Here is a 21784-nt window from a genome sequence, read left to right as displayed (position 1 = left end):
TCAAAACCAGCATAACACTGAACGGTGGACGCTCCAGGTTGGCTTTCTGTTTTGATTTAAAACAAATAAACCTTGCAATGCCATAAGCAGAAATGTAGTTACAATATTCATGTAATTGTGAGTGCTATGATTTATTTTTACAGTCATTCTTAGTATTTCGTCAACTCTCTGAACTCACTGGTATTCTCAACATGTTCAAACTGCCATCTGTTCACATGCTCGTAAACCTCATTAAAGAAAAAAAGAGAGAGGAAGGAGGACCCTAAACACACTACCATGTGCTGTATATTCCCTTCTGTGTCTGTAAAACAGCCTCAGGCACACATTCACATACCCCAAAGTAATTAAACAACTTCAGTAACAACAGAAAACACGTGAAGAAAAAGTGATGCATGTAGTTAAATGGATACTTGTTAGGAGCATAAGGAGAGGGTTTATGGGAATTCTCATACCTGTGGTTGGTGGATTGTCTCATGAACTTGTGCAAATAACTTAGCCCCAACTACCCAGTTTTTCTTCCTTCCTCTTTTTTTTGTTTTTTTAAATTATTAAGCAGTTATGCTTAGCTACAAAAGAGGTTTTGGGGTTTTTTTCTTGTTTTAGACTTAGTTTCTTTTTTAGGTCATCAATGTAATAGCCTTTCACTTTTGTCTGTGGATGTGCCATGTTTTAATTTATATTTTTAAATTAGTAGCTTATAACTGCAAGTGCCTGTCTTTAATGACTTATTTAATGGAACAGAAATACAGAGGAAGAAAAAGCAATGTGCCTTTTCTTGAAACGTTGTCATAAATCTTGCAGGTATATAATTAAGTTTAGCTCTGCTTTGAAAAAAGTCCAATGTTTCATGTACATACAAGGTGATGAGATATGACATAATTCCTCAACATGTGTACCACACATGATTAACATAAAGAACCCCATAATAACTCAGCCTGGTTTCAAAGCGATCCCATCTGTGGTTTCTATGCAAGAATACATCCATATGCAAACTGAAGTAGAGAGATCCGCGGAAGTGCTGACTTTACTCTCAGATACAAGCAGACCGTAAGTGAATAACTGCATGGCCCTCATCATATATGAAGTAGCTTCTAGTTATACTTCCATCTAGATCCCCCTTCCCCCGCCCTTTCTTGTTTCAGAGCCCCACAGGAATTTGATCTCTTTTCAGTTTAAGCATACTAGGACTGTGTGGGCTCTGGAAAGCAGAGCTGGCATTGCACTCTGCTGTCTGGGGCTGCTCTATCATGAGAAATTTTTAGGACAGAGATGAAAGCTCTGTGGCTGACCTGGACACACATAATGTTTGTGAATTCTGACTTTTTGTTACATTATTTGTAAATGGCCCGCATTATCAGTATCTCCACTTTTCCTGCCATTTCACACATAGTTAGATACCCAGTAAATTAATGCCCATATTGTAGGTATGATGGAAGGCTGTACATTCACACATATTTAAATAGCCAGGAATACAAACTGTTGAGGTCTTCCCAGAAATATTAATATCTTTCCATCCTGTGGCAGCTAGAGACATGCGCTCTGTAAGTTGGTGGCAGTCCTCATGTATGGTTCTGGCCTGATGCAAGGCTTTCCATGGTTTATACATAATGTGCGTGTCCTGTGTAGTTGTGATGTCAAGATTTCATGTAAGGTATTAAATGATTATTTTTTTTCCGAGATTTGTATGTAAAAACATTTAAGGGGAAACTGAGAAAAGACTGAGACTTAAAACAATGGGCAACATTATTCAATTAATTTAATTAATTTAATGTATTAATTTAATATAGGCTTAATGTTTGCAACCCCATAGTTCTCCACGTGTTTATGCTCTGTGTGTGATTACTTGGAGTGCTGTAGTAGCATCAGTGTTGAGGCTCCAGCCTTCCTGTGGGAGTAGCCACAATAATAAGCAGTTACCGATGAGAGTCCTGTGAAAGGCAGTCGAGCACTTATCATTTCATCTGTTAGAAGGCAGGAGAACACACACAAAACTTGACCTCTGCTGTTTTACTTCAGTGAGCCTGTTTCATCACTCCCATCAATTTTGCCACAAGTCCTGCATGGAAGTCATAACCTTATGGGAACATCCCGGTCTGCTCCCAGAAGAATTGCTGGGGTGCTACATCATCATTCTTCTACATCACGATCAGGTGGAGGAGACAGGCTGGAAAGTAAACCTTTTTGAGAATTGGCAAGCATAGATGATTACACTTACTATTTTTAAAAATAGACTCCGTAATATACAAGTATTAAATGGATTTATGTTTTTTACTAGAAATACATATGCATTGCCAAACCTAGATATGAGTTTAGTTTTTTCAGGATTTGTTATATTCTGACCATTACACAGAAAATGGAAGCTGTAGATTTTAGCTCTGCATAATAGTTTCCTGAAAGGTTCCTCTTCATCTATAAATGGAGAGCTTTTAATAGTCTCCACAATAAAAATAGCGTTTTAAAGGAAAAGGGAAAATATGCATCATGTTTTTCATCTCTCTTGTATGAATGTCATTGTTTTACTACAGTAGCCAACGAGTTTAGAAGATTCATCAATTTTTTTAGCGTATGATTTTCCAATGTATCTTTCAGAAAGTTTTTCTATGCAGCTTGAAAGGAGAAGGAGTTTTGTCACTATCATCCTATCATTAAAAAAATATTGCCTTGAAAATTAATTTTTTCATGTAGACTCCAGCCTGTGGTCTCATCTTTAAGTGGGGACTCTGAAGGAACAATGTGTTTGGAAATCCAAGCTCAGGGCATGAGAGTGAATGAGAGCAGACACCTGCTCTAGATCTGCCCATATCCCATGCTGTCCGTATCATAGGTTGGAAACTATAGGTTCTCATTATATATTAGCAAGGAATATTAACCCAGGTACAGTAATGCAGTAAGTTCATGGTGCAACTTCCACACGAGAACTGCCTTGTCCCCAGGTGGGTAGATGGCCTTTTGGCTATTTCCATGTTCACTCCTTGGCTGTTCAGCTTGAGATCATAATGAGGAAAATAGCATTTGAAAAGAAAGGTTTAATCCAGTACAGATTGGAGTAGCGCTATCAAAGTCATTCACAGTACTGCCTCCTCTTGATATTAGTGAGGGAATGATGAAGAATTTCAAATTTAAGGCTAGATTTTGGAAATAGCCTACGTTTAATAGCAGCACCTTAATTAAAGCCTTTGAAAGATGGATGAGTTATTACAAGGCTGCCTTACTAGTAAATGTGCCTGATTAATAATTTTAAAAAACTGTATTCTGAAACAGAGAAGCAGCACAGGTAGAAGAAAATCATGTATCATCGTCACAGGAAAACAGCCAGGTGACCCTGAAAATATTCTTTTATGATAATGGAGAAGTATGAAGACATTCAGGCAAAAAAAAAATCAAACACCAGGATGCTGTCTTGAAAAAACAAAACAGGATTGTTCCAATAAGAATAAAACCTGCCTGCAAAATAAAGGCATGATTTGCTAGAAGGACTCTCAGTGAATAATGCAGTATGGATTAAATAATTACTTTTTTATGTTGTTATCAACTAACTTTTTTCCAAATGGCATTGTTTTAAGTCAGACTTGCATGGTTTCCCCATTTTGTTTCTCTTTCTTATTTTCTTCCATTTTTATTTTTCTCTGGAAACCACAGGAAGACATTTTTGTAGTGAGGATATGATTCTTGCTGATCATATATCATTTGTGAGCTAAGTGAATTTGTTCCACATGTCTTTTGAACATGTACTGCACAAAATGTCTGGTAATATAGAAAATCTGGTAAAGAGGTGTCTAGTGTATTTTCATTACAGCTGTGTATTTGAATTAATTAGTAATGCACATAAATACATTTGGAGAGCTGAGAGTGAAGCCCCCCCTCCTTTGATTTTGATTGAGATAAGGAAGCTCTGATTTATTATTCAGTAGTAAAGATCAGAGAACGTCTCAAAAAGAAGGGAAAAGAAATCAGAAGAACTATAGCTGTCTGTATGTTCATTAATAGACAGGTTTTTCTACACAGTGCACTGCCATCACCTTGAAAACGGCGATCTTTGGTTAGCAGAGATTTGATGTCTGTGTAGCAGGATATATATATAATATCAGCATGAATAAACAACGGCTGTTATCATTGTGTGAGTAATGCAGAGTTTTAACATCAGGGTCACTGATCAGTCAGCAACAGGTTGTGGTGATGAAACATCTGCATTTTACTGCCTGATGATACTCAAACTGTCATTATCCCTGTAGCATTTAGGGGATGTGGGCTGTTGGAAAACTCTGCATTTTTCCCTCTGAAATTTAAAGACTCTTGCAGTTATGCTGGTGTAGTTGAATTGAGTATCTCTAAGTTAGGGTTAGCTATCTGCTTTGTCCTCCTCACCTTTAACTTTACTCCAAACAAAACACTGAATTATAGCCTTTCACTATTTACTTCAGTTTCCTACATAAAATAGTTATGTGTGTATTTTCTTGAGTAAATGCAACCATCTGCCTTTTAGCCAAATGAAATAGGGTGGTTTTACAAGGTACCTTCCACACAAGAGGTTATCTAGACTCTGGCTGACGTTGCCTGTCTGACGTTTTTGGCACAATAACTCACTAAGCCACTTGGGTTTTGGCATCAGATAATCATGCAAATGCAAATCAAGCAAATACGTCATAGCTAGAAGCACAAATTTTGACCTTACTTAGTGGAAAAATGAGAGAACTCTATCTGAAAGTTCTGTAGAGAAGATTCTTATTAAAATAATCCAAGTAAGAACCACAGCAAAAGTCTTGTCTCCTCATTGATCATTTCTTTTATCCAAGACACACAGCCTGTAATTTGAGAAAACCACATTTCTCTGCTGCACTGTTTTGTTAAGAGGACTTATCTTAATGCAGCGTAACTCAGTAATATCACTAGGAATGTAAGCATCAAATGCACTGCGAGAATAGCGTATAGATTTTTGTTGAAGAATTATCTAAGCCTATATGAACCTGTGATAGGTGGGGTAAAATTCCTTCTACCTGACTTTAGAAGTTCACTGTCAATCAAACTGGGCTAATAAAACTTCATTCATCATCAAGGGAGAGAAATTGGTACCTCTGGGGAAAGTCCACCTGGCATATTTTAGACCCTTGCATTAGGATGCACCATAGCTTTCACTGACTGTGTTAACTTCACTCTCCATGAAGCAGGGGGGTCTGCGGAGGAAGCTGGAGATAACTGTCTTTCTGCTTGATCTTCCACCTGGCCACATCATTCCACCTTGTGGATAAATGTTGATGCTATAGCTTTGCATTGTGATCACCATCACTGATGGTTTCTGCTTTTCCTCTAGGAGCCAAGCCGTGGTCCAACATCATGGAGATCCTGGAGGAGAAGGATGGGGTTGATACCGAACTACTGGTTTACGCAATGACCTTGGTTAACAAGGTTTGTTTACTTTGTTGGCATAGCTGGTGGAGATAATGTTAGTGTTTTCAATTGAATAATGATCTTCCCTGTTGAGAATATATGACAAAGGAGACCTGTCCCAGAGAAGTTGCAGGACAAGCTGTAATCAATCAGCACATTCTTTTTGCTTGTGTTGCAGTCACCCAGAGGCAGCAGCTGGGAGCAGAATTGCTATTTTTCTAGATGCTATGTGGAAATGTGTTATGACATGGCTCCTCTCCCAATGCTGACAACACAGTGCAAAACAAAACTCAACAAACTAACTCAACACATTATGTAGGGGGAGAAAGAAAGCAAGTGCTGGTGAAAAGATCACATGCACACAAAGGCTTGCATTGTGCACAATTTTCTAGTTCAGATAGTTTAAATTTTTTTTACTGCAAACCAAATATGATGAATTTAACAGGTCTAGGTGCTAGTAAGAATGTTTCTACTTAAAAAAGGTTACATTTTTTCTTCTTTCTTTATATTTTCTGGTGTCCTGTATTACAAGTAGTAGTTTTGCAGTAAAATCAAATGTTTTCCAAAGTACTCACTTGTGCTGTGAGGAGGAAGAAAGTGAAAAGTCCATAAAAGTTAGAAATTTATTAGTGTAAATTCCTTAAAAACTAGTGTCTAGTCCTAAAGAAATCTTAGGGTGACTAAAATTAAAAAAGGATTTTTTAAAGAACACAGAAGATCAACATGCTACTAGCAAATAAAAATAGCCATGTGTTTTATGATTATACTTAACAGGCCAGAGTATTATGGAATATTATGATTTTTCATTATATTCATTTAAAGATACTGAGTTTGTCAGTGGAGCTCATAAATCAAACTGCCAGCTTATTGTGCTCCTGGCTACATGGTTGGGGCTATGGGTTGCTTTGGTGGTTTTTTTGATAAAATAGTTTCTTAATGGCAGATACTGCCCAGCAAAGATGCCCGAGAGGGACTAACCTCTGCTGGTGGCATCACTGGTGTTACTGTACTTTTACTTAGAGCCGCCCTTGCTCCTGCTTACATGGTAGTAAGGATCCTCTTGACTTTAAAAGACCACCTTCTCTTACTGATGTACTCTTTCTGAAAGGCATCACCAGCTTTATATGCTTCTGTCTGTAGCTGCTGTTAAAGCCAAGGTGACTAGTTTTTAACGGCTGTGTTTTACACCTTGTTTCATGTACTGATTCCTCTTTCTGAGATAATTCTCTTCATCATTTGCACAGTTTTGGTCTACCTGGTGTTTGACTTCTTCAAAAATTTTGTTCTGTGTTGACTCTTTTATTATCCTATAGTTAATTCATTTAGTCTGAATTTTTCACTACATTTAAAGCTATTTTTAGGAGGACGTAGTTCTTTAAAAACACACACAAAAAAGAAGCATCTCACAGTCAAAGGAGCAAGGCAGTTATGAAGATCAAGGAAGAGAGGAATCCCACAATGCCACACTTATAATTATGATCTGGCTTATGGACAGCTTTATGATGTTTTTAATGGGATTTTTTTTCATGATTATAGAGAGTACAGCAAGCAGCATAGCGCAGTTGTAATTTTTTTCCCTTGCAGAGAATACAAAGAAGGCTCAGATGGTTTCAACTTCTCTAGGCGAGGAAATGTCAAAGTTTTCAGTGCAGGCAAAGTCCTCATGAGGGATTTGTCTTAGGGAAGCATACTTCTACTCCTCTTTCTTTCTCCATGTATACGTTTACAGACTGTTTTCCTTCCTGCTCAAGAGCAGAAAACACATCTGCCCAGATATAAGAATTGCTCCAATCCTTTTATCCTCTCCCTCTTCCTCTCTTTTGTTGATGCTTAACCAATTTACTTACACTAACATTTCATTAACCCTCTCTTAATTTGTGAGGATTTAGGCATTAATTAATCTCTTAAATGAGATTGATTCCAATACAGATACTTCTGGTTATGTATAGTTCCAGTGTAACCTTTGTTATCTTCCTTTGGTTAGTTCCTGTGATCTGTTAGATCTTATTCTAATCTCTACTTTCTTCATTTTTATTACTGAGGTCCAGATAGATTAAAGGCTTTGTGTTTCCTTTATATAAAAACAAAAAAACCACTCATCAAATCTAGAAAGAAAATTCTATGTTGCACTCAATTAACTTTATATTTACTTGCTATAAAACCTCTTCATTATTAAGAGTACACTGAAAGCTTTGTAGTTATAAGATTACTGTTGATTTTCTTTTTACCTGTATTTAATATTGCTTGTTCTCTCATATCATACATTACATTTAAAAAAATAGGTAGATAAAATAATTATGAGATATATAAAAATTAATACATTTTGGTGTAGGTCAGTTTAAGCACTGAATGTTTTTTAGCAGGTCCGCCATAAGACTAGAATTTAAGCACCAGCTTCCAGGCCAGTGGTTACTAGTGGGAGCTTAGACTACCACCCACCAGTGGTTTATCAGCTGTAGTTGAAAAAAGTGCTGTTTCAGGCCAGTGTGCTGTTAAAACAGCAGCTGGCACATCATTTTTTGGTGACCTGCCTTAAGAACATTGCAACTCCCACACTGGAATAATGATCATCTTACGTCCTGTGTCTAACATTGGCCACACCAGATGTTTTAGAAGAAGTCGTGGTTCCTGGGAAAACACATACATGGGAGACGCTTTTTCCTATCCCAAAGCAACTGAGAATTTGACTAATGCCCTTAAGTGTGTTTTTTTTACCATGTAGTGCTTTTCACCGTAGCATGTAAGATTTAGCCAGTGTCTCTCTATCTAGTGCACGGGGCCTGTAGTGAAGCCCAGTCTGTTGGATGTTTAGTAACCAGAGCAGTACTCTTATATTACTTAGACTTGCATGTAAAGCATTGCACACCAAAGGGGCTTTCTGTTGTCTGTTCCCTCTCTGCACCACTGCTTTATACTGTGATTGTTTTGTAAATGACAAAAGGCACCATACTTATTAGTTTTACTAGCTAGTATGATCCAGGGCTACACATTTTAAAAACTGCAAATAAAGAGAGCCTTTCAGTCTGAAGCCAGGCATAGCCTAGCGCTAATTTATGTCAGGTTTTGTTCAGAAACATAACTGAGGATATGTAGTGATAAGAATATTGTGCTATTACCAGTTGAGTATATTGTCTAATAGGTTTTATCATCTAGGAAAACATTTGGCTGTTATACTCCCATAAATAATTTTTTTTTTAACCCCTGATACAACTTCATTAGTTTTCTTGCCTTTCTTTCCATTGGGACTGTTACAGCTAGCGGTAGGTAAAACGTATTGTTTAGGCTTTGGTAAAAATGTTGTTAAGAAGATATATCAAGCTCAGAACTCTCAGGCTGGGGTTTTGTTTTTAATTTAGTTCACCATTCTAAAAGCAGCCACTTGAGAGGGAAGAACTCAAAGCTGCGCAGGCTTTCCCGCAAGGGCTTGGGAAAGCAACTTGGAAAATCACACAACAAACAAATAAAAATCTTAATTCAGGAATTTTTCCTCAAACCAAAACTGGATAGAGGCATGGGAATGAGTCTTGACATTTATATGCATGCTTCTTTTGTACACCTGAGTTCTGAAGAGTTTCAGATTTAAAATCCCAGTTTTGGTCTAGGCTAGCGGTAATGTAACAAAATTCAGCAAGCAAACCACAGAGTATGGTTTAAACACTCTTCTCCAAGTGGCTAAATTTTAATTCTCTAGGCAGGTTTTCATTTTGTAAGGTTCTGTCTTCAGAGCAGGAGGAAGTATTTGGGACTGTATGTGTATTTTCATATGGGAGTGTCATTTTGAACTTAAGCAGGTACTCAGGAAGGAGCAAGGACCTTGGAAGGACCTGCCCAATCTATGACCTCTGCTCTGCTGGTTGCAGCTTTTGTTTTCTTTATAAAGCCACCAGGAAAATGCAGAACCACTCTTTTTTTCTAGTATCACAAGCCAGAATTAATCAGTCATTTATGCAAGCACTTCGTGTCCCTTGTGTTAGTTACTGCAAAAATCTTTCTCCTGAGCTAGATTGAACTGACCTTGTGACACCAGTGGTGCCCTTTTACATCCCATTTTATAATGTTAGAAATTGAATTTGATATGCGTTAGGCTCCGAAAATGGATCTGTGAGTCTAATGACAAACCGTGCAAAGGAAATATATTTGATTCCTGTACTTGGGAATTCAGTTGCCCAGTTCTGGCCACCAGCATGCAGTGAAAATTGGATTTCCACTGCTGCATAATTTAAAATCGTATTAACCAATAAAAAGCTGCTGACAAAAGCAGGGTTGCCAGTAAATACTACCTTATGCTGCTGTTTTCCTTGTCTACAGTCTGCCTGACCTCAGATTTTAAAAAAAGCTATACTTGGAGGCGGGTGATCTGCATGTCAACATTAAGACCATTTCCTGATGTTTTAAGAAGTAAATGCTCAGCAGATCTGTGCAGAAGATCTGACTGTTTGTCCACCCTTTTACATGTAAGACATCACATTTTATTGTGCCTGAAGACACTCAGGTCATCGTAGCTGCTATCTGCTTCTTTCATAAGTAAAAGCAAGCCTGATAGACATAATTTTCTGTTATAGTATTTCCATATTCGTGTTAAAGCTACATTGAATTTACAGTGTGATAGCTTCATCTGCTGAATCCTCAGATTTCTACTTAATGCTTGGTGTCAGTTTAGGAAAGAACAAAATGCACGTGGTATCTATTTTCAGCACGGTTCAGGAAAATTTAGTTCCATGGTCTTCAGTGGATTTTAAACAAGCTTAAATACTGTCCTGGATGGAGAGAAATTCTTAATTAGAGCCTGAACATATAACCCTAACACTTCATTAGTGTTTATGCTAAGCATTCCTGTTGCGGTGGACCTCATCAGACATCAGATAATAGTCCTGTAATGAGTGGAGATGTTGCTGTGTCATGTCTACTTTAAAAAAAATAAAATAAAATAAAATTTAAAAGTAGATTGGTGATGCACATTTTCCAGTGCCTCAGGAAAGAGGTGCTTTAACAGGGCAGGGTGTGTCAGCTGTCTGTTACTATTCATGTAATTCAGACCAATTTTTCTGAATGTAAAGATTCTTGGTATAGGGAGGCAGCCCAGAGTGGCTGCTCTCTTCTGCACTCTGCTGCTCAGAGCCACTTTGGAAAAGCCAGGCTCCAGAAAACCAGTATCTCAGAGCACAGTTCATCCCATCCCAGGCATGAGAAGATGGAACTCTTTCTGGAGAGGGCCTGGTTTTTGCATGTGCTGTCTCTATCTCTTGCTCTTTCTCTCCTCTACTGGGAGTATAGATAAGTTACTTAGCTAATTAAATAGGAGAGTGATAACTACTTGAGAATAAGCATCTCTCTGGTGAGCTAATCCAGAATAACTGTGTTGCTTCCAGCGTGCGTTCTCTTGTATTTTGCAGAAGTGGCTCTGTACAGGCTGATTCTTGTGATGAGGTATATGTTGCTCTGCAAGTAGGTTGCACAGTATGTTCAGTAATGTCTGCTCAACATGAGCAGTATTAGACTCATTTTTCTGCATCATGCATAAAGAGCAGTAAAAAAAATCAGCACAAGCTGAGTAAAAATCAATGGCAAACCAGAATAGCAATGTTTTCTGTTGTCTTTGTAAATGTCTGCAGGACTGTGGTGGATGAAGTTCACTCTGCTCTGAACAAAGTTGTCCAATGCCCATGTCCTTTTCCCACACATCACTCTGCAGTAAAGCTGTGAGTGGCTTGATTCAATCCCTCTTGCTACATACACTGCAGTGGCATGCTATGATATACATGGTATACTGCAGAAGACCACCTTCCTTTTTTCAGTTTTCTGAATTCACAAAAAAAAATGGGAAATTACTATGGTAAGAAAAGTGCGCTTTCTTGAACATAGAGCAGGTGCCATAGAAAGCTCTGAACTCAAACAGTTCATTTTCAACAGCTGTTATTATTGGCATTCTTTATTTTCTAGCATGCAAAAGCTCCTCTCCCGTGTCACTGGGAACAACTTATCCCATAATGAGGAAATAGTAACTCTTTTTAACATTTTATAGGAGTTAAGGAGTCAGTGTACCTTTAATAAGACTTTTCAAGTTGAAAGGGGGGAAGGGAGGAAAGGAGTCAGTATCTCTGTGATATAAAAAATTTGTGCGTTAGGAGGATGACCTCTGCTGCAGGTGTGGAGGACAGTAGGCACATGGTGCGGGATATTTCCTGCTGTCCTGACATCACACAGCTGTGCATTAGACTTTTTCTTCTTAAGGCCAAACTTACAGGAATCAGTAGGAAATCAGCTTCACTGGTTTTAGCTAAACCATTTTTTTCTCTCTCTTTGCTTTTATCCCTGTGTTTGATGCTTTAACATTCTCTGCTCTTTAAATCTGTACTTCAGTGAAACCAGGAAGAATCCAACTGTGTATTTTAAAGACCCACATTTTCCATACTTTTTTGTATGAAATAACAACATTGATTTGTTTTGCCAATTATTCATTTTTCTACACAGTGCACAGAGTTGTTTGTTAAAAGCTGTGCCACTTGTTTTTTATATTCTAGCGGTGTCTCTAATCCCACATCATGGGTTTTACTTTATTGAAATCATACACAGCACCACTTGCCACCCGCTTTTAAAAACCTTTGTTTAAATCTTTTCAAAACAAACAGATTTAAATGTTTTTCCTTTGATTCTTAGACGCTGTCGGGATTGCCAGATCAAGACTCTTTCTACGACGTGGTGGACTGTCTGGAAGAGCTAGGCATTGAAGCTATTTCACAGAGACACTTGAACAAGAAAGGAACAGACTTGGACTTAGTTGAGCAATTTAACATTTATGAGGTAACATAACATGCCCTGTTTTATGCATCTTACAGCTTGTGCAAACTTCAAAGCCGAGAGGAGGGGGGAATGTAACCTAGGTGAAATTTGGTTATCTATTTTATTTTAAAAGAAAAACATCTGGTTGCTAGAAGTACTATACATATTCGTGTATGTGACCTGCTACAGTACGTAGCTGCGTTTAATGCAAATGCATGTCATACTAAAGCTGGGGCATACTCCAAGGCAAACCAGCCCATTTACTAGCCTCCTTAGAGGCAGTTCTGCCTGCAATTAAAACTTTCTCAGACTGCTAGTTACACATCCTGAAGTAAGTAAAAGTTCTTTCCATATGCAAAAGTATTCAGCTCATGAAAAATGTTCGGCTGAGCTCAGCTTCAAAAATACCACTTGTTCTGCAGCTGAATACCCAGCAAGTCCTTGTTTACGAGTTTACACTGGAACAGATCCTATACAGTTTGCAGCAATGGAGTAGTAAGTGACACCACATTCACCACCTAGGTATAAAATAACTACTTCTGAAGTATTTATGTGTAAGGGTAGGATAGCAAGTTTCTTAATAATTAGCCTCTTTTCAGATTTCAGATTTTCAGATTTCAGGAAGTGTTGGAGCGGGACGTTTAGGCTGAAGTTAATGTAATGTAAATGTGAATTAATGAAATGTGTGATGACATGAAATGACTTTGTCTCCATCTAAGTCCAGCAAAGGATTTGGTAGATTTGATTCTCCATTTTCTTCATCAACTCTACACCCATGTCACTTCACTAACTTTAGCAGAGTTAAGTTTTATATACAGCAGTTTGCAGGAAGAGTCAGGCCAAAATAGGAAGGTGAGAATGAGAAGGCTCCATGTTCTTCTTTCTTTTTCTATTGTCAGAGGCATCAGCTCATAAAATCCTTCTTAAAAGGTGATCATTAATCTTAAAAGCAGGAGTTTTTGCACATGCTGTGCCTGCTGAAAGACTTGATTGCAAAATTAGCGTTTGGCTTAGTTGGGTACCAGTTAGGTCTTGATGACCAGACTAAATTTAGACATGCCTATGCACATTCTTTCTTTTTTCTGACAATGGTGGTGTTCATCTGAAAAATCTCTTCTTCCCCACTGAAATAGATTTTATACCCTAAGCAGAGAGCCTTTGTTTTGTTAAAGTCACTTCTGGTAAGAATTATCAGAATAACAAAACTAACAGAAACAAGAAGATACACATTCTTCTGATCACTCACATCGCCCTCTTCTGTACCTCTGCCTATTTGAATGGATCTTTCTCGTATAAAGATCACTTAAAAGTTATGTTGCATTTCAGATGAGATCCACCAGTAACTTTGTTGTTTCTGCCAGCATCATCACTCCTTACATACCCTAAGGTAGCACTTGCTTTGTTTCTGTTAGAGGTATGTCACATTGGCATGTCAACGGCATGCTGTGTAGTTCAAGATACTAGGTGTTGCAGCTGTATTTTACTCCTCTACTATTTCCAACTGATAAGCTCCCAACCTGTGTCAGAAGTTTCTGTCAAATACCATTGTGGCCATGCTATTCTCAGCATCATTCTTTTCTGATATTATACATATGTTCCTCTGTATTGACAGTGCTTCTGAACTGGCAAGAGACACTGAATTTTCCACTGAAAGGCATACATGAAAGTAATTATGGTAACCTAAAAATTGGGAGGCTTAGAGGAGATGTGTGGTCTGCTTTTTTTTTCTTTTAATCCATTGTGGTACCAGTTCACAGCAATAGTTGTGTTTGTTAGGCGTTTTTCCTTTGTTTACTTTTCAGGGAGATCTGTAAAAATGGAGATTTTTAAGAGGACTGCAGTTACATATACATCTGCTGATCTCTTCCTTGGCTGGGAAGAAATGATGGCACTATTCTAAAATACTTTCTGAAGTAGTAGATGGTGACTTCCACTTCCATTACAAGTGTCATGTCTGAACGTGAGGAAATTGTTCAATCAGTCAATGCATGAGAGTTTTTTCTGTTGATTTCACTAGAGCCAAGACTTCACCTAACTATTTTGGAAGGAAATAAAGAGAGCTAGGTGTCCAGCACTGCTCAGTTTCCTTGAAAATTAAGTCCTACATAAAAAAAAAGGAACCAAACTAGGAGATATATAAATGTGTTGTTACAGATCCTGTAGTGTTCTATACAAGGCATCAGTATATAATCCCATTATTAGTGCTACTACACTGCACTAATAGATAGACAGCAGCTTACAGGGATAGCTATAGAAATGGTGATGCTAATAGGAGTTAATCTTGCTAAGATCAGTTAATTTTTAAAGCTTTGGTATGAAGACCTGTAGTACCTAAAGGAACTGTGTCAGAAGACTCACCTTTCTTCCTCAGATGACACTGAGACATGAGGATGGAGATGAGAGTGCTGACCCCCCTCCCAGTGGGCGCAAGGACCGGAGAAGGGCCAGTCTTGGTGCTAGTGAGCGGAGGGGGTTAGAGCGCCGACGGAGCCGCAGGCACTCGGTACAGAACGTCAAAAGCACTTTATCAGCCCCTGCGAGTCCATGCAGTCAGTCAAACCCTAGCTTCATGCTAGGCCACGGACAGCGTGTTGAAGAGCTCAGTGAAAGGTAAGTGTGTGAGCTGGGGAATAATCCTTTCTTTTCCCCTATTACTTTCCATTATGATCATTGCACTTTATTAATCTGCCAGACTTTTTGTTTTCTTTTTTCCCCTCTTCCCATTGAATTAAAAAAGAAACAAAAGACATATTTAAAGTTAAAACAAAAAAAACCCACCACCACCTAAAAGAAATGAGTTTGCAGGTGACTTGATTTATCTACATAGGTAAGTTCTTTGGCACCATCTACCCTAAGTAAATGCACCCAAATCACATGAGGTAGAGCATTTGATATGGGAACCAACCAAGGTTAATCTCATCCATTGACAAATTTTATATTCAATATAGCGACATAATAGAAGTTTGTAACAAGGGCATAGTCACATTAATGCAGTCTTATTTGTCCTGTATATGTTACAGTTCATTCTTTTTTTTCTCCCCCTTTGCAATCAGGATTCTAGCATAAGTATTTTCCTTTGAGGCTACACTGTAGTAGTAAATGTATTTAATGTTTTATAATTAGTGAAAGAGAGACAGTAATGACTAGTTGAGCAGCAGTCTGTAACACTGGAGTCAGTCAAAGGTAGTGTCATTGCCAGTCCCGTAACGGTTGGCTTAGGCTACGCATGCTTAGGAAAAAAGGGAGCTGCAGATCCTCAGCGTATCTGACTACCTTATGTGAGGGCTGGAATTAATTTTGCCTAAGTCAGATGTCTGATCAGCTTGCCTCCCTTTGATGTCAGTGGAGCGCAGCAAGCACTGCTAGGTCTTCAGTTATCTAACGTATTCTACGTGCCTGAAATTTCAACCAAGATGAATCATGCTCTGAAACTGCTGTTTTTCTCTGTTGACCATAAAGGGAATCTGGCTGTCTAGCTCAAGTGAAGATACATACGCTGCAGACAGCTAAAGCTGGACACATCTGTCATCCCATGGCTCAAGGTGCAATTTGCAAAACCAAAGCATGCTCCATGAAGAGCATATTTTGTGTTGATTATAACGTTTGGGAAGTTCTTTGGGGGTTTCTGTTGGTTAGCATTGGATGTGAACTTAGAGCCTTAAAATCCTGCATTACATGTAAAGCAGCTCTTCTTGCAAAGCAAACTGAGTTGTCTAAAGCTTAATGGCTTCAGGCAATGTGAAAATATAAGACTCCACATAATTCAAACAGTAGTTGCGTGTTGTGTACCACGTAATGGCTTTTTTGGTTTTTTTCCCCCATTTCTTCTTGCATTTGGCAACACATTCATGCTTGTTTTCCATCACCTTCTGTTGGCCAGGCCTTTAGTGAGCTGGAGGCTGAGAGCCCCATGGTCTTACGGGCTGATGACAAGGATGACAGTGCATTTGAGGCTGAGTTTAAAGTGTCTTCATTGTGAGTATGGCTGGGGGCTTCAGCCGCTCTACAAGGAAAGCCTCATGCATGATCTTGGGCCCTGCTTCATGACTTACCAGTGTGATTGAGAATCTGTACCCATGGATGTGCAGCAGAAGTCATTGATTTGTTAAACTGATTAATTTGGATTAGAAATAAGGGGATGCTTCAACTCTACAAAAACTGTTGATTCTCTTACTATAGTTAAACAAATACAGGTCATGCAGGATAACAACTGCTACCAATACATTTTCTCACTATTAATGTTTGCTTACTAGCTTTGTTTGGCAGTCCTCAGTAATTCCTAATGAATTTGTGTTTCAGCTGATTTTTAGTATCAGGGCAGTAGAAACATGGCACATTATTTTCATAAGTTCTGTGAAATATTTTTTCATCAACATAGCATCATTTCAATAATTATCTTCCTTTTCTGAAAATAATTATCCAATTCTGCTCTGCATCCTCCTTTAAGATGAAATAATTTAAAACATATTTTAAGTTTAAATCCAAGAAAGATATCTTCATTTAAGCAGTCAAATTTAATTCATGTTGCAGTTGTCCTTGGAATCTCCTCTAGGAAAATAATTAAATTCTCTTCAACTCTATTTGGAATTTCTAACTTGCTCACCTGCCTCTCTAAGGAAAGAGACATTCAATTATGAACTTATGTAACACTGATCTTCACTTCACGTATTAGTTAAGTAAAAATCCATTTTTTTCCCCCCATTCTCCAACCCTCGTAGCAGGTAAAGACGGGGAGTATGACTTGTAGCTAGCAAATCAGTTTTTTTCCCGTTGGACATTACAGACCGCAGAATATGTTTCAGTACCCGAAGATGCAAGTTCTATGTCCACTGAAATTTTCAAATTTGCTATAAAAAGAAGCTAGTCAACTGTTGGGTCTTCTATAAATCCCAATGCATTTCTGGTAAACAAGCATTTCAGAAAAGCTGATTCTGTCCTTCACATTTTTAGTCTCCTGATCTACCCAAATCTGTAGTTGTGGTAGGAAGAGGAAAACCAACCTTCCTGCTTTGTCATATCCCGGTGAGTCTCTCAGCTTTTGGTGAAATAGTCCAGATGAATGCAACAGTATCTCTACACCTGATAGCTAAACTGGGACAAAAAAGTAAAGTAAATGCTTCATGGCTTCTATTCATTAACATTTAAATAGAAAAATAGTAAGGTTGAATGACTGATACAAAGTTTTTACACGTTTATAAAGTTTGAATTAACCTTAAGTGGAAACAGGTTTTTCTGTCTGCATTATTCATGCTGGAATCAAGTTTTCAAATTTGAGCACATGGTCTCTGATGCAACATATTTACTGGTTTAAAGGATTTTAATAGAGCATCATAAGTTTAGGCCTTGCTGCCATTTGTAATGAAATTTTAAAATCATGTGTTCAAATGTGATGCAGGCATCACCTGTTTTTGTTGTGTCCCTTCTGCTTCCATCATTAATGTTATAGAGAGGAATCTGTACAAATGGATAAAAATTATTTATAACCTCTCTAAACTGAAAGTAACTTCTGTTCGTGCAGGAAAGATCTGTCTTCTGCTAATGACCTTCTTTTGGTTGATAATCCTAGTCCCTCTTGAGGAAGGAAAAAAGTTCACAATAAGCTTTTGCAGTGCTGTATTTTCTGAAAAATAGTCTGCAAAATGGGTTTCAGTCTCTTTATTCCTTCGCTACATTTTCTTTACTGATAGGAAACATATAACAACATGAATGATAATCTTATTGTGTTGCTCCTGCTGGTATCTAAACTTCGTGTGCGGTTGCAGATGTCTATGTCTGGTTTTACAGTGGATTAACACCATCAAGTTCAGTGGAATTGCTTCTGATGGACATGGTTAGAGATTAAAGTCACACTCTTAGACTGAACTAAATTTTGTTTTGGGCAATATTCTTGGTTATTTTTGGACTTCACTACCAAAATCAGTAGAAGGTTCAAGTTCTTCCTCAGCATTCTCCTTCCCACAGTATTCGTGTTTCTTTTCTTTCTAACTCCGTCAGCTGGTTTGGCAGTTACTTTGCTTTTGTTTACCACATCAAACAGGTTGTCCACAGTCATCTGCTTTGTGTCAACCGATAAGTCTTCCAAAAAGAGAAAAATCCATGGTGCCGGTAAAACAAAAAAAGACAATATTGGCCAAATTCTGTTCTGTCTCACAATGCTCTGTATCCAGAAAAGCTGTCTGAAGTCAATGGAGTTGCTCTGATTTATGCCAGGCTAATTGAGAGCAGACTTTGGGTTTTGAGCTGGGAAAAGTTGACCGTAAATGCTAAGGGCAACCAAAAGGAAAAACTTGCAGGCCTTTTTCATCCATTTGGCAACCTTCTTCCAAACGAAATGTATTGCTTTTTCACTTGTGGTTCAAAACAAATAAAGACCCAAATCTGCTTTGTGTTAAAATAGTTTTCATGGAGAGCGAAACCCAGGCTAATATGCCTGTTACTAAATAAATAAATAAATAAGTTGATAATGACTACTGACTAAGAAAGGCTGAAGGCTGGTTTAAGGATAAGTAGCTGCTACAGTGTAGTTTAAAATGCCAGTCCTGACCACCAGCGGGTTTGCTTTGCTCAAAACTTCTTTCTTTTTCCATGATGGCATAGAGCACCAGAAAACCTGGGGGGAGCTTCAGTCCTGTTAACATGACGTTTTAAGTGCTTTGCTGAGGGCACCTCCTAAGGTTTTCTGCCCTGGTCCAAATTGAGTGCTCTCAATCTATGGTCTAGCATGCTGTTTCTTAAGCAGTAGACTTTTAAACAAATTCTTCCATGGTTTGTTTTTTTTGTTTTTTTTTTTTCTTTTTAAAGTAAAGCTAGCTTTTTCCAACCACACAATGGATAGAGTCGGGGAAAAATGTAAGGAGTGGCGTGGAACTTGCACTACATTGATGTTATTGTATGCAGTGATTTCTGGCTATATAAGCATTAAAAACAAAATTGCTGTCTATATGTCTTTCAGTTTCACGGTGTCTGGCTTCGAGGGAGTAGAAGGCAGGTAGTTTGGAAGTTCTCAGTGCCATCTTGAGCACTGAACAGGTGGTCTGCAAGAGCCCTATACCTAAAAACCAGGAGCAAATACTTCTCCCAGTTTTTGAAATTAATGTGTTTCACATTGTGCTGTGCATTTCCCTTTCTTCAGTACTGCGCAGCAACCATCTCTGTCTGTCTCCCTGGGTGTCCCATCAGAGCTGTGTCAGCCAGGCTTGGCAAACGTACTCAAGGGAGCTTCTGTGAGATGTACACTGACACCTCTTACCAGCATTTGAGAGAAGCTGTCAGAGCTTTGTGGAATTAGTTACAATCAAAGACTGAGGTTTATAAAGTTGTCAATAGCTAGGATTAGGTATTTACCTCAGTTTACTAGACTCTTTGCTTTCTTCTTTTTCATAGCTTTGATTTGGTGTATATCATCAAAAAACACAAAATAATTACTAGGATTGATCATATAACACTATACATGTTCATTCTGTCAGTATTCCTGTGTTTGAAACCTAACAAGCAGAAGAGCTGACTGCCGTATTAAGAACCCATCAGAGCAGAACCTGCATCCTGAGTCAGTGACTGAAGCTGGGTTTAACAAGCTATCTTTTTTAGACTGTGGGGCTAAAAAGGTATGAGGAAGACCAACTGTTCAGGTTCACCTGAGGCTTCCAGTTTTTTCAATCTGAAGAAACTTGGCCTTCAGGAGAGCTGTACTGATAAGGAAAAAAACAGTAGAGGACCAAGCAGGGAATTATGTACCTATGAGCTGTGCTTTTGCTAGGGTCCTGCCTGGAAGGCTGTTAGGACTCGTCCTCTGAGCAAAGAGTAGCACAGGGAATTTCAAAGTTTCCTGCAAATTTCTGGGCTAGCTGTACATAGCACCATTGCGCGGTGCACACTGGGCTCAAGGACTTTCACACCCCTTACAATCCTAGAAAAAAATTGGAAAATTGTTCTCTAAATAAAGTAAAGCTGTGCTGAGAAGTCATAAGGATCTGTTTGATAGAAGATACATGTTTCTGATGCTTGAGGATGGCTGAGATGCAGGAAGAGATCATGATGCTGTTTTGGTTTTACCAGAAAACAACGAACACAGCTGAGCCTCTGATGCTAAGCATTTTTTCTGCTTAACTTCAGATTCCTGTCGACTTTCTAACCAATGGCATGGACCTTAGTTTGGCTATTATGCCCCATTAAGTGATTATTCAAATTGCTTCATGTAGAGCCAGGCCTGCAGGGGTGGTTTGTCCAAAATACAGCTCAGATGATTTTTTTTTTTTTTAAATTATGATTTTCTATGTTTTCAAACATCCTAAACCATAATTAATCTTTGATTTTTCTCTAGCATTCACTATGGCAACATTCTAGTTTTTGTCATGATGTTTCAAGTTCTAGTGACTTTCCATTACAATATGTGAAATGTTTTCATTATGTAAATACTTACGGCTGTAAATCAAACTTCTGGTTACAGTGGTGGGTGGGGTTTATTTTATTTTATTTTATTTTATTTTATTTTATTTTGTTTTGTTTTATTTTATTTTATTTTATTTTATTTTATTTTATTTTATTTTATTTTATTTTATTTAGGATGGGTACATTCCACATCTCTCAGAGTTTCTTTCTGTGGCAAATAAGATGAATGGTATGATAGGTATGAAACAGCAAAGTGGGGAGACTCAACATCAGCATTTAATGCAGGACTCAGTCTGTGATACGGATTATTAAAGGCCTAGAAGAGAAAAAAAATTAAATTATTTTATTGCTTTAATAGAAGGAAAAAAACGTATTTACTTCTTAGACGTTCATCTCTGGTTCCTGTTTTTGGATATTTAAAACAACTGAGGCATGAATCTAGACAAAGCAAACATCTCCAGGATAAACATGCAGCCACATATCTGTGGATATGATAAAGGATCCCTTTAATAAATATATGTATGTGGTCTGAGCTACCTGGCATTGTTGGTGGCTTTGAAATAGAATGGCATATGATCAGTTTTGGGGGAACTGTTAACTTTGTTCACAATTTGGTTGGTATGGGCAAAAATGGAAATGAGTTGTAAAAGCTGTGGTTTTGGAAAGGAGATTTATCCAGGAAATTAGAAGGCTTGGTAAGGTCGCATCTATTCATAGCATCAGACCTTTATTAGTCATTGATAACAACAACATACAAAATCTGATCCATTAAGATGCTGCTGTTTTAGTTTTGGGACAAGGAGGACACATTTATTTTTCTCATGCAGGTAGCGTTATTTGAAACATGAAGTCAAGCAGATTTGAAAAGAGGTGAATAAAAACGTGAAATTTTTGATTTTACTCTTTGTAAGAATATCTTGGAAGTGCCTGTAAGCAATGCAGTAGAGGAAGAGACATGAGACGGGTTAAGAAAAGTTTTCTTTCAAACCCATACTATAAACAAAAGACTCCATTTATGTATAGGTAGGGATTGACCTATTAATGCATGGGTATTAATAAAAAATAAAAAAAGTTACAGCTTGATGAGTATCTCATGTATTGCTCCTATTACTCTCTCAGTTTGATACCATCACTTTTTATCTGAATTAAAATATGGCTGTGGAAATGTCAAGTTTTGTAGCAGGGGTACTGTTTGTGGATCTTGCTGAAAGGAAATGTTTTATACATGCAG

The 21784-nt window shown here is 38.0% G+C and overlaps 1 protein-coding gene across 3 annotated transcripts in view; it reads left to right on the top strand.

Annotated features, from left to right (window-relative positions):
- FHOD3 (formin homology 2 domain containing 3) overlaps window positions 1–21784 on the top strand; it is a 412474-nt gene that overhangs the window by 278637 nt on the left and 112053 nt on the right. For 2 of the 3 annotated variants that reach the window (XM_059815487.1, XM_059815486.1), the window contains exons 8-10: window positions 5309–5403; window positions 12043–12186; window positions 14537–14775. In XM_059815487.1, the coding sequence (XP_059671470.1) occupies window positions 5309–5403; window positions 12043–12186; window positions 14537–14775 (478 nt within the window). The remainder of the gene's footprint in view (window positions 1–5308; window positions 5404–12042; window positions 12187–14536; window positions 14776–21784) is intronic. The other variant, XM_059815484.1, reaches the window with a different exon arrangement.

Source organism: Gavia stellata, chromosome 3 (assembly GCF_030936135.1).
Source record: "Gavia stellata isolate bGavSte3 chromosome 3, bGavSte3.hap2, whole genome shotgun sequence".
Taxonomy (NCBI): domain Eukaryota; kingdom Metazoa; phylum Chordata; class Aves; order Gaviiformes; family Gaviidae; genus Gavia; species Gavia stellata.
This window is presented reverse-complemented; position numbering and strand designations above follow the sequence as displayed.